This window comes from Budorcas taxicolor, chromosome 13 (genome assembly GCF_023091745.1).
Source record: "Budorcas taxicolor isolate Tak-1 chromosome 13, Takin1.1, whole genome shotgun sequence".
In the NCBI taxonomy this organism is placed as follows: domain Eukaryota; kingdom Metazoa; phylum Chordata; class Mammalia; order Artiodactyla; family Bovidae; genus Budorcas; species Budorcas taxicolor.
In genome coordinates this window covers 26,337,919-26,351,795 of record NC_068922.1, presented here as the reverse complement: position 1 = coordinate 26,351,795, position 13,877 = coordinate 26,337,919, and the positions used below count along the sequence as shown (strand labels likewise).

The 13,877-nt window shown below is 36.8% G+C and overlaps 1 protein-coding gene across 1 annotated transcript in view; it reads right to left on the bottom strand.

Annotated features, from left to right (window-relative positions):
- The window catches only part of MYO3A (myosin IIIA), a 157,301-nt gene that overhangs the window by 52,456 nt on the left and 90,968 nt on the right, over positions 1–13,877 (bottom strand). The window contains exons 16-18 of the mRNA XM_052651153.1: positions 13,043–13,169; positions 8,140–8,350; positions 6,312–6,459 (exon numbers count right to left, since the gene is read on the bottom strand). Coding sequence (XP_052507113.1) covers positions 6,312–6,459; positions 8,140–8,350; positions 13,043–13,169 — 486 coding nt within the window. The remainder of the gene's footprint in view (positions 1–6,311; positions 6,460–8,139; positions 8,351–13,042; positions 13,170–13,877) is intronic.

The following is a 13,877-nucleotide window of genomic DNA, read 5'->3' as shown; positions in this document are numbered from 1 at the left end:
CAAGAATGGTACAGAGGACTTCTATGTATCCTTTCCTAGCCTTTTATTGCATTTGCTTTATCATTTGCTCTCTTTCTATATATACATATTATTTTTAGTAATAATATTTTACTGAAATAACTTTTTATAAAACTAAAAATGAAGAAGGCAAAGTGGCAAATATGCATGCTGTGAAAACCTAAATAAAATTTATGATTGGAAATATATTTCTTTCAGTGTTTTCTATTCAAAGCTGATATCAATGGTCCTGCTCATTTTTAAGTTAATGTTTATAGCAAGCCAAAGGGAATACTGATCATCAATTTGAGATGACATAGGTCTTTAATTCAGAATTTGACAAGTAACCTAATGAGGCAGTATTTTGGATAATTCCTAATAAATATATATATTTTACATTTTACATATATTTCCCTGGTAGGTCGGACAGGAAAGAATCTGCCTGCAATGCAGGAGACCAGGGTTTGATCCCTGGGTCAAAAGATCCCCTAGAGAAGGGAATGGCATATCACTCCAGTATTCCTGCCTGGAAAATTCCATGGACAGAGGAGCCAGGCTATAGTGTATGGGGTTGCTAAGAGTCAGACATGGCTGAGAGACTAACACACACACAATGAATTTTGTAGAAAGGAGATTTAATTGATGTTCCATAGAATGGCTCCTTTTTTTTTCCTGAAAAAAGAGCTGTACAATATATTTTGAAATGGTAAGTCTCATCTAGTCACTTTTTGTACATGGTATCTATCCTTGAAAAGTGTTTAAAAGCCATAAAGGATTTAACAAATTTATACTACATTGATGCTGATTTAGGATAAGGAGACATTGCACTGGAATCCAGACATGTAATTTTCTTTACACCAGGATCTCCTTCACCTTAAACTAGTTCCCCTTTACTGTCCTGTTTCAGTCTTCACCAAAAAATGCTTTCCAGTTTGTCAATACTGTTCTCTACCCTCACATGTAGAAAACCATAGTAGCTGTATACAGATCTATGCTCCTAACTGTATATCTCATTCAACATTATTTTTATTCATAATTAAAATATTTTAAAAATATTATCAAATTATAAAAATAAGTACCACACATATCCACATCCCATGCAGAGCGTTGACCCACTTCCTTGATGGAAGAGGAACAGTGTGCATCGTGAGTGGTGAGTGAGGGGTGGGAAGGACCAGGAGTCCAGAAGGCAGCCTGTGAGACCCAGAGGGAAAACGCATTTTGCTCACAGCCAGGAGAGGCTTCAGGGATGCGCCACGTGCATCCACTCATTTAGGTACCAGCTTCCATACTTAGGGCTTCCCTAGTGGCTCAGACGATAAGGAATCTTCCTGCAATGCAGAAGACCTGGGTTCGATCCCTCAGTCGGGAAGATCCCCTGGAGAAGGGAAAGGCAACCCACCCCAGTATTCTTGCCCAGAGAACTCCATGGACAGAGGAGCCTGGTGGGCTACAGTCCACGGGGTAGCAAAGAGTTAGACAAGACTGAGTGACGTGTGTGTGTGTGTGTGTGTGTGTGTGTGTGTGCGCGTGCGCGCATGTGTGCATGTGTGTTCCATACTCAATAGGTGAGAAGTTTAAGGAACATCTGGTGTGATCTCAAACATTAGCTGAAAATTTGGCCAACCATTTATAAAGGAAGATTTGTTGTATACCAAGGGTTTCTTCAAGGTACAGTCTGTCAATGCTGATAAGGCAAATGCCTATAAAATGGCCTTTACCCCTTGGAGAGCACACAGAACACAAATGCCACTACCACTGCACACACATGGTGCAACAGGGGAAAAAGCTGGATATAAAATAAAAATTCACACTTGCAAGCAAAACAATTTGAAACGTATAAGGGGTTTATTTTTTATCAGATGATTGATTCTTTTTACTTTATAATGCTAAAAAAGTGGAAAGTGTAGATACTATATAATTGAATGAATTTTTGTTCTTTGCAATTGCCACAAATTATGTGTTGGAGCCCACATCCAAATCCTCAAAAGCTTTAAACTTTAGAATATGAACAGCTGGAGATAAAATTCATACACATCACATTCTGAGATAGGTCACTTATTGCATTTATCGCTTCTATTATGTGCTGTAAGTAGCTTCCTGCTTATAAAATGACTTCTCACTTTTAATTTTAAACCCACGGGTACATATATGAATCACCTATGCATATTATATATATAATCCTATCCTTTAGAGAAACAACTATTAATAGCTCACTTTAAAAACCAACTCTAGTTTGGTTAATAGAAAAATGTGCTAATGGATCAGAAAGCTTATCCCCATCAATAGGCACACGAGGAAGTAGAGTGGATCTTCAGGATTCTAGAACAATGCTCTGGGGCATCACACAAGAATTCTGAGTCTAAGGAACAATGGTATTTATTCCAATCCAAACTCATGCCCGTGTGGGACTAATCCATGGTTGATATTCATTCTCTTTAATTTGAATTGTAAACTTCTAGGAAACACACATCATTTCTTCTGGTCTGTACCACAATGATTACACCACAGTGCATGATTAAACGGACAAAACCCATCACTACACACCAGTCTGACTCTGACTTGAAGAGAACTTCAAGCTTTCTATGACTCTTTGCCTACGGTTGAGCTCCCTTCCACATGGAAGAAAATCAGAAAATAAGCAAAAACAAACCCCAAAGAAGCAAAATCTTGGCTACAGATTACCATGGAGACTCACTGTGAGGGCTAATATGAAAAGCTGCCTCCCTTAGTAGAAATGCTCTCTTTAAATGTGGTAGCTAATACACAGCTACATAAGCATTTCTCAGTTACATATAAATCTTGCCTTCACAGGGAAGTGACAGAATGAAAGGAAAAGAAAACAAACAAACAAACAAACAATCAGGTGCACCCACATGTTAAAATCAACAGAATCCATGACCATTCCTGTGTCCACCAGATCACAGATTCACTGACCTGGTCACTCAGCTGCCAATGTTTGGTCCATAAGATCATGAAGTAGGTATTCTCTGGTCCTTACCCCATGAAGGCACTTGAAAGGATTGGAAATGGCCTTAATTCCTCAAAATGCTTTGCATAATCCTGGATTTTAGTTGCATTTTTAATTTGCTGGAGCAATTTTGAGTTGATTTTGTCTTGAAAAGCTCTCAAGGATATTTTTTTAAAAGTCATATTAGAGGAGTTTCACTTGTAGCAAGCCCAAACACAAAAGAACTAAAAGCATTAGGATGATAAATGAAATTCAAGGCTGTCAGTCAAAGTGAACCATAAACTAACATTCTATTAAAAGTAAAAAGTAAATAATTGCTGAAAGATGTACATTGGGTTAAAGGCTAGTTCCAATAACACCAGGTTCTAAGCTTAATCCCTCAAATAGAAGACTAACGGAAGCCTAGCAACACACATTATTGATTAATTAAGCAGACAGACAGGAAATGCATCAAGATGTACCAGATCCCATGAAACAGGTAACCCGCATAGATTCCTATCAAAAAGTCCAAATCACCCCCTGCTGCCTCAAGTTTACTTGTTTCAATTTCTGGTTAGCATTGATGCTGTGAACACTGTGAATCAATAAGGCAGGATGATATTGATTTAATAAATATTCATTGAGCATTTGCTCTATGTCAGGCTCTGAAGATATAAAAAGAATTAATATATAATTGCTCAAGGAGCTTTCAGCCTCGTGAAAGAGAGCAAAAATGAAAACCAAATATTGTGTTGTCAAATGTCATGTGTTTTTACTGGAGCATAAAGGAGGAAGGAATAAGAAAAGTCTCAATGGGGACTTCCCTGGAGGTTCAGTGGCTAAGACTCCACACTCCCAGTGTAGGGGGCCTGGATTCCACCCCTTGATCAGGGAACTAGATCCCACATGTTGCCACTGAGCGTCTGCATATCACAACTAAAGTCTTGAGTGCCACAACTGAAATAAAGATCCTGCTGCAACTAAGACTTGGCTCGGTCAAATAAATATTTAAAAAAGAATATGTCTCACTGTTTTTTTTTTTTTTTTTTTTGGAGTAAGCAAGTGGTTACAGATCCCATTCTATGAGAAAGAATATAAGTGGGAGGAAAAGATGAATTCAATTCTGGATCAAGTTCTGGAAGCTGTCCTTACAGGAGGAGATCAGAGAGGTATGGGGTTACAGATGAGGAGTGCAGCATCTCTAGCACATAGGGAGTAGCTGAAGTATTAGAAATAGATTCTTGCCTAGTGAATATGAGAAGATATCAGGGATAGAACTCTTTGGGAGCTAGCATTTAGGGCAGTAATTCTCAACCTTGGCTGTACTCAGTTGGACTAGACTGGAACCTCAATGACACCCCACTCCAGCACTCTTGCCTGGAAAATCCCATGGACAGAAGAGCCTGGTAGGCTGCAGTCCATGGGGTCGCTAAGAGTCGGACACAACTGAGCAACTTCACTTTCACTTTTCACTTTCATGCATTGGAAAAGGAAATGGCAACCCACTCCAGTGTTCTTGCCTGGAGAATCCTAGGGATGGCGGAGCCTGGTGGGCTGCCATCTATGGGGTCGCACAGAGTCAGACACGACTGAAGCGACTTAGCAGCAGCAGCAGCAGCAGCAGCAGTCTCATCCCGAGACATCTGACTTAAATAGACTGGGACAGGATCTGGGCACTGGAATTTTACCCAAGTGATTCTAATGTGCAGCCAGGGTTAAGAACTACTGATGTATGGGTTGGTGCAGGAAGAGTAAAAAAAGGAAATCATCAAAGAGCAAGAGAAACAGAAAGCGTGTTAGGGATGCCCAACTCGGGGTTTTCCAGAAATAGGAATCCATCAACAGGGTTGAAGATACAGAAAGACCAATGTAGAGACTAAAATGTTTCTGATTTTAGTGACTGGTGAGATTAAGAAGGGCCATTCCTACACAGTAGTCAGATGCTATGGACTCAATGTACCCAGGTGGGGAAGAAATCAATATATTACAAGTGAATGTTGAATATGTTTTCATGGACCTTGTGAAGGGAAGAGAGAGGGCCATGGCTACAGACATAAGCATGCTGAAGAAGGGTTTTGTTTCTAAAGACTTGAAAAGATTTCATTGTATAACTAAGCAAAAGGATGGCACTAATGGAGAGGCATGGAGAAGCGGTGAAAGGGAGAGGGTGAGAGAAACAAGAATCTGGGGTGGATGAGAGCTGTGTAAATACAGATAAAATCTTAAATTCTTGCCCTTTTTATTAAAAATAACTTTTATTTTGTATTGGGGTAGAGCCGATTAACAATGTTAGGACAGTTTCAGGTAAACAGTGGAGAAATTCAGCCCCAAGAAATGTCACAATCTAAACATTTTTTGTGCAACCACTGTTTTCAAAATGTGATTTCAAAGTAAATTTGCAATAAAGCTGAGTATTTTGAATTTAAAAAAATCCATGTACCTCTAGTTTATTTCAAATTTAAACAAAAACTTCAATTTTAAGTTGAACACACAACCATATAACAGTAAACACACAACAATATAATATTACTTAAAGGAAAAATGATATGCTAAATGATGTAAAATATGACTATTTCTTTTAGGCTTGATTAACTAAATAATTTTAATACTACATTTTTGCCAAATGCAGTTCAAGTAACACTCTGATTTTTGAAGCTGAATCATAAATTACTTATTGTACTCTGACAAAATTACCATCTCATGGCGTTTACATCAAATCCATTATCTTGTGTTCTTGTGTTCTGGTTGCTTAGCAACCGGAATTTTGAAGTTTAATGCATTTTACGTGGGTATTTAAATTCCAAACAGAATTTCAGCTTTGCAGTCTACAGAAAGAAATCCCTAGACACATCTGCTTACTTAAGTTTCCAAATTTCCTTTGTTTGCAAGGGCTCAGATATGTTAAGTTCAGAGAAGAGTCCAGCGATTTTTGGTGGAGCACATTCAACATCAGTTATCAAGACATACTAAATGCATACCAGCTTTTTAGCTTGTTTTCATTTTTACTAGGAGCATGGAGCAAAGGAAATCTTTTTGTAGTCTTTACTAAATGTTTCAGGCATTAAATCTATGATTTAGATCCCACTTCATAGTACAATTCTCCACAGAACACACACTGCATGTGTGTATACTATATGTAACTTCCCTGGTGGCTCAAGCATCTGCCTACAATGTGGGAGGCCTGGGTTTGATCCCTGGGTCGACAGGGAAGATTCTCTGGAGAAGTAAATGGCACCCGACTCCAGTACTCTTGCCTGGAAAATCCCGTGGACGGAGGAGCCTGGTGGGCTACAGTTCATGGGGTCGCAAAGAGTCGGACTTGACTGAGTGACTAAACTATATGTAACAAAGCATCTCAACTCACCTGTTCCCAGGCGAATATGTGTTGGTTGAAATAAAACTGAATTTGTTCATTTGCAATGTTAATGCACAGCTGCTCAAAGGAATTTTTTTTGAAATTTTCAAAGCCAAATATATCCAGAATGCCAATGCTTAGTTCATCACCGTTGCCACTGGAAAATTAAAGAGGTATTATTCTGAGCTTTTATTTACTTTCTTAGGAGGTAATTGAAAGCAGGGTATCTCTGAGTCACTTTTGTGATTTAGCTAAGAAACTATCTATTACTAGAACACAGAGTGAAATTTTTCTTAATTGAAAAAGTTTCCCTCCATAGAACATAAAGTAGGTAGCGTTCATTTTAAGATGTAGACAGTACCATATTCCCCTGTACTTCAGAAACTATTTCCATACTATCTTGAATACTTAAACAAAATAACCTTTTCGCCCTATAGGTTTATAAACAAAAAAATCACAGCCCCGAGTGAGTCATGAATCACAGGGAAAACCTACCAAGCACTCAGAATACAGCATGGCTATGTTCAATAAAAGCCATACCAGAAAAGCAAAAACTCTGTGAAAGAGCATTTTGTCTCTCATTTTAGGACAATTAAAATGTCCCGCTAAAAATATTTTACTTAAAGAACGGTTATTTGTTTTTGAATTATTCACTTGTCATTTTTAATACAGAACACACAGTAACCTGGGGAAAGTTATAAATATATATTAATTTATTTTATAATGTAATACTTGAAAATACAATTAAATACTATTTTACAATTCAATATTCCAGATGCGTTCTTTCCCCCACTCCTTCACAAAGGTTATCTCTGTTCATTGATTTTGAGGGACAGATAGTCAAGAATGTTATTTCTCCATGTTCTTAAGTCCCTTGAACAGTTTGAATGATATGTCGTGGTGTGTATTGTAATGGAAAAATAACAATGAATTGCAGGCCTGAAATATGTATAAAATGGTCTTTTATGCATAGTAAGCATGTGTGAATGAGATGACCTTAAGGTAGAAATCCATCTTGTTCTTCACATACCAATTTCTAAAGATTGTATCATTTACAGAATAAAGCTGTGGATGTAAGTGTGAAGATATATCTCTGCATAATCCCTGGTGTATAGACAGGCCATAGACTTACCTTATATTTTACATCGGTTATGGTCACATAATACTACTGCTTGTACCCTGCCACTTACGAGTTTATCTAGAGCATTTCTGAACCAAATTTCATTGGAGGTCATATGTACCCTTGCGAGGTTAAAGTATGAATAGAAGTTTTCCAGGACTTTCCTGGTAGTCTACTGGTTAAGACTCTGCACTTCCAGTGCAGGGGGGCTCAGGTTCAGTCTCTGGTTGGGCAACAAAGCTCCCACATGCCATGCAGTGCAGCCAAAAAATAAATAAATAAGATAATATAATAAATAAAAAAAGAAAAGAAAGCTTTCTTTTGCCTTGAAGATTTAATTCAACCCCTCAACACAAAGAACTGCTGAACAGACATTCTCTGCAAGTATAAAATGGTATATATGCTTCACAGTACACCTTCTAATTAAAAGAACATGTAAAATGATAGTGAGAAGTCACACTTAAAAAAATCACTTTCTATTATGTTTATTCGCATTGCTACAGTTTTTGTTCCAGCAGTTCTAAGAGTTTTACAGCCACATGGGGCAGTGAAGTGGTATCATCAGGAAACAAAGCAGATCTACTAGAAATATAACTTTAATAATTAAATGATACTAGTTAGAAACATCTTCAAAGGAACTCATAGAAAAATCAGTAAATTAGAAAGCAGATTTACATCACTTGACATTTGGGGAGCATGTTCAATGAAGATTTTTACCTGGGTGATGCCTCATGCTTCAGTAAGCTATTAATGCGGTTGACTATCCAACTAAATAAGCGTCCATATAAAGTTTTAGCCATTGCATCTCTGACGTCAGTAGCCTTCTCTACAGTGTTGGGTCGTATGATGGTTTCTCCTCTAGTGACCACACAGTGGGAGGTGAGAGCTTCTTGCAGCTCATCTACTTGAATGCAAAGCAAAGAAGCAGCTAAAAATAAATAAATAAATAAACAGAGGTGTTGTTAGAAGACTTTATGACAATGAAGTCAGTCCACAGAGAATGAAAATGTCTTAATTCACCTTCTTTAAATGACATGAAATAAGCATATGGGTGTTTTATAATATAAAAAGCAGCTCCTATTCCATAAGAATTCTATGTCTCTTCTTGATTATCTTTCTCCACTTAACCTTGACTGGTTGGCTGCAGGCTGTTGTATAACATAGCATGACCCAAACCAAACTGACTGACAGAGCAACCAACTGCACAAGCCAGTGGTTGTTTAGGTTATGTCAAACATAATTTCACTAATTTATGTTAAACAATTTAAAAACAATCAAAACTTCTGTATCATTTGATTGTGATTATACAGACACATTTTGAAAATACAGAAATTAATTGTAAGGTTACCTAGACTTAAGGGATATATGCAAACAAATGTCTTTTAAATAACATTTACAATATAGAAACAAAGGAGAATAAAATATCTTAACATTTTTATCATACTACTTATCAGTTATATATGTGAATCACTAAAGTTTGTTAAAATGTGCTGCCTGAATATTTAATACTTAATGATAATTAAATATCAGAGAACTTTTAAATGAATAATACTTAAGTTCAGTGAACAAAACTCATTTTTAATATAATAAACACACTTAACCAAACTATTACATGACAGGCTAATTTCTCCAATCAGTTGTTCTCCTTTTAAAATATTTTGAATATTTTAAATTTACTTTTAGCACTTGGGAAAAGATATTTCTTGACTACGTGGCTAAAATTGTTGAGCCTTATTTAAACAAAATATTTTTTTCACATTGTGTAAGTAATACTGGCTCAATGCAGAAATCCCTACCTTCAAAGAAAACATTCTGTGTTTCTTTCCTTTGGGGCATGTTTATTGCTACTATTCTGCACATACATTTTATTTTAACATCTTAAGCATTTCCAATTTTGTTGAATAGTATTTGTTAGTATCATTTTATTTTGATGCATAATATTCTGACATATACCTTAATGTATCAATTTTTAAATTGTTGGATGCTTAGGTTGCTTCCATATGGTCACAACTGTAAAGAATGTGAAGATAAATATTTGGGGCACGAATCTGTATTCCTGTCTTGTATTATTTTCTTAGCATAAATTGCCTAAATTTAGCAGTTGGTTCAGAGTATATATATGTATCAACATATATATAGTGTTGAGATACACTATTGCTCTTCAAAAACTCTAAACCAACTATACTCCCAACAGTTAAATGAAAGATAAATAATTTCAATACAAGATCACAGACTTCAGGGATTATTATTTTTAAAAATAATGTTTTCTTCTTTCAATTTGTGTTTGGTTCCTAGAAAAGCTGAATACTTTCTTCTTTTCATATTTTTATTAGTGACTTGTTCTTATTTTGTAAACTGCCTCTTTTTTCATTGATATATTCATCTCTTCCTAACTGATTTATAAGTTTAAAGAGAATAATGCTTTGATATATACATTGCAAGTACTTTTCCTCATTTTTCATCTGCATTGCAATTTATTTTCCTGCTTTTAGGGTAAAACTTTTAATTTTTATGTAGTCAAATATCTACTTAAAACTTATATGTGATCTTCTCACATGAAGTCCTTCAGGTCTTTTCTCATCTCAGGATTATATAAATGCATTTTGTCCTGTACACTTATATATTTACTTACTTGCATTTATATTGACACACATTTGGAATTCCCTTTGTATGCGGTATATGAGAAGGATTCAAACCCCTTGTCCTTCAAATGGTCAGCCAGTTGCCTGTCCCTAAAACACTGATTCCCTCGTGATTTGTAATGCCTTTTCTGGTAATTCTACTTAGCTCTGTTTCTGATTAATGTCTCCTATTTTGACTGGTACGTCTATTTCTATTCCCCCATTATTCATTCATTTGACATGTTTATCTACTGAGCATCTACTGCATGCCAGGCATTTTACCTGGGGATATACTGCTAAGTAGAACACCTTGGAAGGCAAAGTTCTCATCTTGATGGTCTTCATCCAGGGGAAATGAGATGCTAATCAAGAAGTACAAGTGGGAAGATAGAGGCAGGGTGTGGAAAAGGAGAGGGGCAAGGAGCGAGAGGGAGATGGAGAGATCCCATGGATACATGTGGTAAGTGATTCCTGAATGAACTGTGAAAGACAGCCTGGAAAAGTTCAAGAATTACGGTAGAATGAACCACTGTGTGGTCATTCAGTTCAGGTGAGAGGGGATATGTCTTGGATGAGAATAATGATGATGGAGATAATAAAAAGAGGCCATATTTGCAAGACAGTTACAGGAGAGAAAGGACAAAACTGGTGCCTGATTGAAACCATGCACCTGTAAAACCATCCAGAGCCACAGACTTCATTTGCAAATAATTCCTTGTATCTTTAACTATAAATCATTTTCATGTAAATTAGCAAAATTTCTGTTTCCCATGAGTGGTTATTTCAGAAAGTGGTTTAATTAATTTCAACTATATCAATATTAACATTTTGTGACCCATATGACTATCTCCTGCTATACAAAAATAGGTTGTCAATCATTAAAATCATTGTTCAGTTTGGTGGTAATTCATGTACTTATATCTACATCATAGCTTTATTGCAGCTCATTCTGTTGGTGCTGATAAGTCATGTAAGTATGATCAGACAGTGAGGTTTGAATTTTATCATGGTATTTTCTGGCTACTCCTTCCACTTCTGATAACCTAGTATTGTATGAGCCAATTAAGTTTTCTTTATATAGGAAAAGACAGACAGGTTACATGCCAACCTCAGACACATCTGCTGTGTTATTCAGCTGGTTCCAGATACTCAGTAGGATGAAGATGATAGAGATCTGTGGATAGGTTCAGACCAGGATGGTTTGGCATTCGGCTCTCTGAAATCACCTTAAAACATCTCATTCTGTTCATAAGTAAGTATAAATCAGAAAAATATATATACAGTAAGTCCCCTACATATGAAACTTCAAGTTACAAGCTTTCAAAGATGGGAGCTTACATCTGATTCCAGCAAGGAACCAGAACCTGTGCCATCAACGTCAGGCATGAGTGAAATTGCAGCTTGCCCTCCGTCTCCTATTGCTGATGATCCTTTTTCTCTACCGCCTCCCACCTCGTCTCCCTCCTCCAGTCAGTAACTCTGCTTGCCTGTTCCCTTAATGCCAACCCATGCATGCCTCCTGTACGGTACTGCTGTATTTTTCAAGATACCATACTGTAAGATTTAAAATGTTTTACTTTTTGCTTGCTTTAATGTACTATATGGTGACTGCAGCCATGAAATTAAAAGACGCTTACTCCTTGGAAGGAAAGTTATGACCAACCTAGACAGCATAATCAAAAGCAGAGACATTACTTTGTCAACAAAGGTCTGTCTAGTCAAGGCTATGGTTTTTCCTGTGGTCATGTATGCATGTGAGAGTTGGACTGTGAAGAAAGCTGAGTCTCAAGGAATTGATGCTTTTGAACTGTGGTGTTGGAGAAGACTCTTGAGAGTCCCTTGGACTGCAAGGAGATCCAACCAGTCCAGTCTAAAGGAGATCAGTCCTGGGTGTTCTTTGGAAGGACTGATGCTAAAGCTGAAACTCCAGTACTTTGGTCACCTCATGCGAAGAGTTGACTCATTGGAAAAGACCCTGATGCTGGGAGGGATTGGGGGCAGGAGGAGAAGGGGATGACAGAGGATGAGATGGCTGGATGGCATCACCGACTCGATGCACATGAGTTTGGGTGAATGCCGGGAGTTGGTGATGGACAGGGAGGCCTGGAGTGCTGCAGTTCATGGGGTCGCGAAGAGTCGGACACGACTGAGTGACTGAACTGAACTGAACTGATGTACTATTTGTGTAAAAAGTTTTACAAATCTATTACAGTACAGAACTATATAGCTAACTGTGTTAATTAAGTGCCTAAGCTAACTCTGATGGACTTATGAATAGAATGCACTTACAAATGCAGTCTTGGAACGGACTTGTTCATATGTAGGGGACTTACTGTAAATTAAATTTTATATCATATTTCCCAGGTTACAAATGAAACTTTAACAGATCTGGAATTGTGGGGCATATGCCAATATTAAAAATAAAAATAGGGTATATTCTAAAAAAAAAGTTTGCCACAGGATGGTATCAGTGAGAAACTTTAAATTACTGAAATAATTCATTAAACTCAGTCAATAAAAGTTGATTTGAAGCAAATACCATGATGTACTTTACTTGCATAGAAAATGACTCCAAAATGAACCAACCCAAGATGAATACGTATAAAACTCCATTCAGTACAAAAATAAATATTCAGATCTTCATTACTTATAAATGACAGAGATGCCAAATTTACACAATAACAACTTCAACTCTTTTTCAGATCAGTTTGCTAAATCTTAATCATGTTTTCTGTACTTTTACACTGAAATGTAAATAGCTCCTAAAATAGTCACGAAAGCCTAGTCTTTAGAAATGTTTCCTATAGTAATTAGCTAATTTATAGACACAAAGATCTGTTTTAAACAGTGGACTCTGGAAACTTCACTTGATGTAAATTGAATTTGACTATTCTTTTTTAGGGTTCCATAAACGTACAACTGCCCCGATGTGACACTCTCACCATGTCATCAGATGTTTTTTAGGAGTTCAGTTTTGAATGAAAGATAATGAAACTCACAGTTCTCCAGAGCTTCATGATTCGAAATGTGGCTCTTGTCAATCTGGTGTTCAGTTGCCACAGAAGAAAATTCAATGTTTCCAACGTTCAAGATTGCAGCCAGTATACTGTATATACTTCCAAGTTGCTGAAATGCAGCATGGAAAGGTTAGCAGCTCTCTCACCTTGAGAACAGCAAAGCAGTGACTGTGGCTGCAGACAGACCAGGGAAGAATCCAGGCTCCAGCATAACAAGGTCATCCCACGGACGATGATGCCGAACTAAGAGAAGCCAACTGGCTTCCCTGGTCCTCTCATTCTACTCAAATCATCAGTGCTGGCTGAATTGCGATCTTCAAGAACTGTAACTTTTTACAATGTTGAATGAAGACAACTAGGTACCAAATTATTGTTTTCAAATTATTATGAAATGACTAACTAAAAGGGACTTTTATGCCCCTCCCATTCTGACTAAAGCCAATTTTTTAAAATAAAATGTTTCATAGAAATTCACCACTTTGTGTGATGCTTTAAAATATTTTAAAACTTACTTCACAAATATTATTTGCTCATAGTGGAAGCCACAACTGATAATCCAAAGAAAATGTATTATATTGTGATTTTAGACTGTCATAGAAAATATAAGGAAACTTAAAGCAGGGGGAAAAAAGACATTCTCATCTTCGACAAAAGACATATGACTCTGTGCAAAGGGAGACAAATAAAATTCCTGTCATGACATGATAAAAATTGCCTCTAAATGAGTTGACTCATAAAACTACTAATCATTTATTTTAAAGCTATGGCAAGAAAATGGCTTGGGGAATCATGTGTTTTTAAAAGTTTTAGAGTTCTC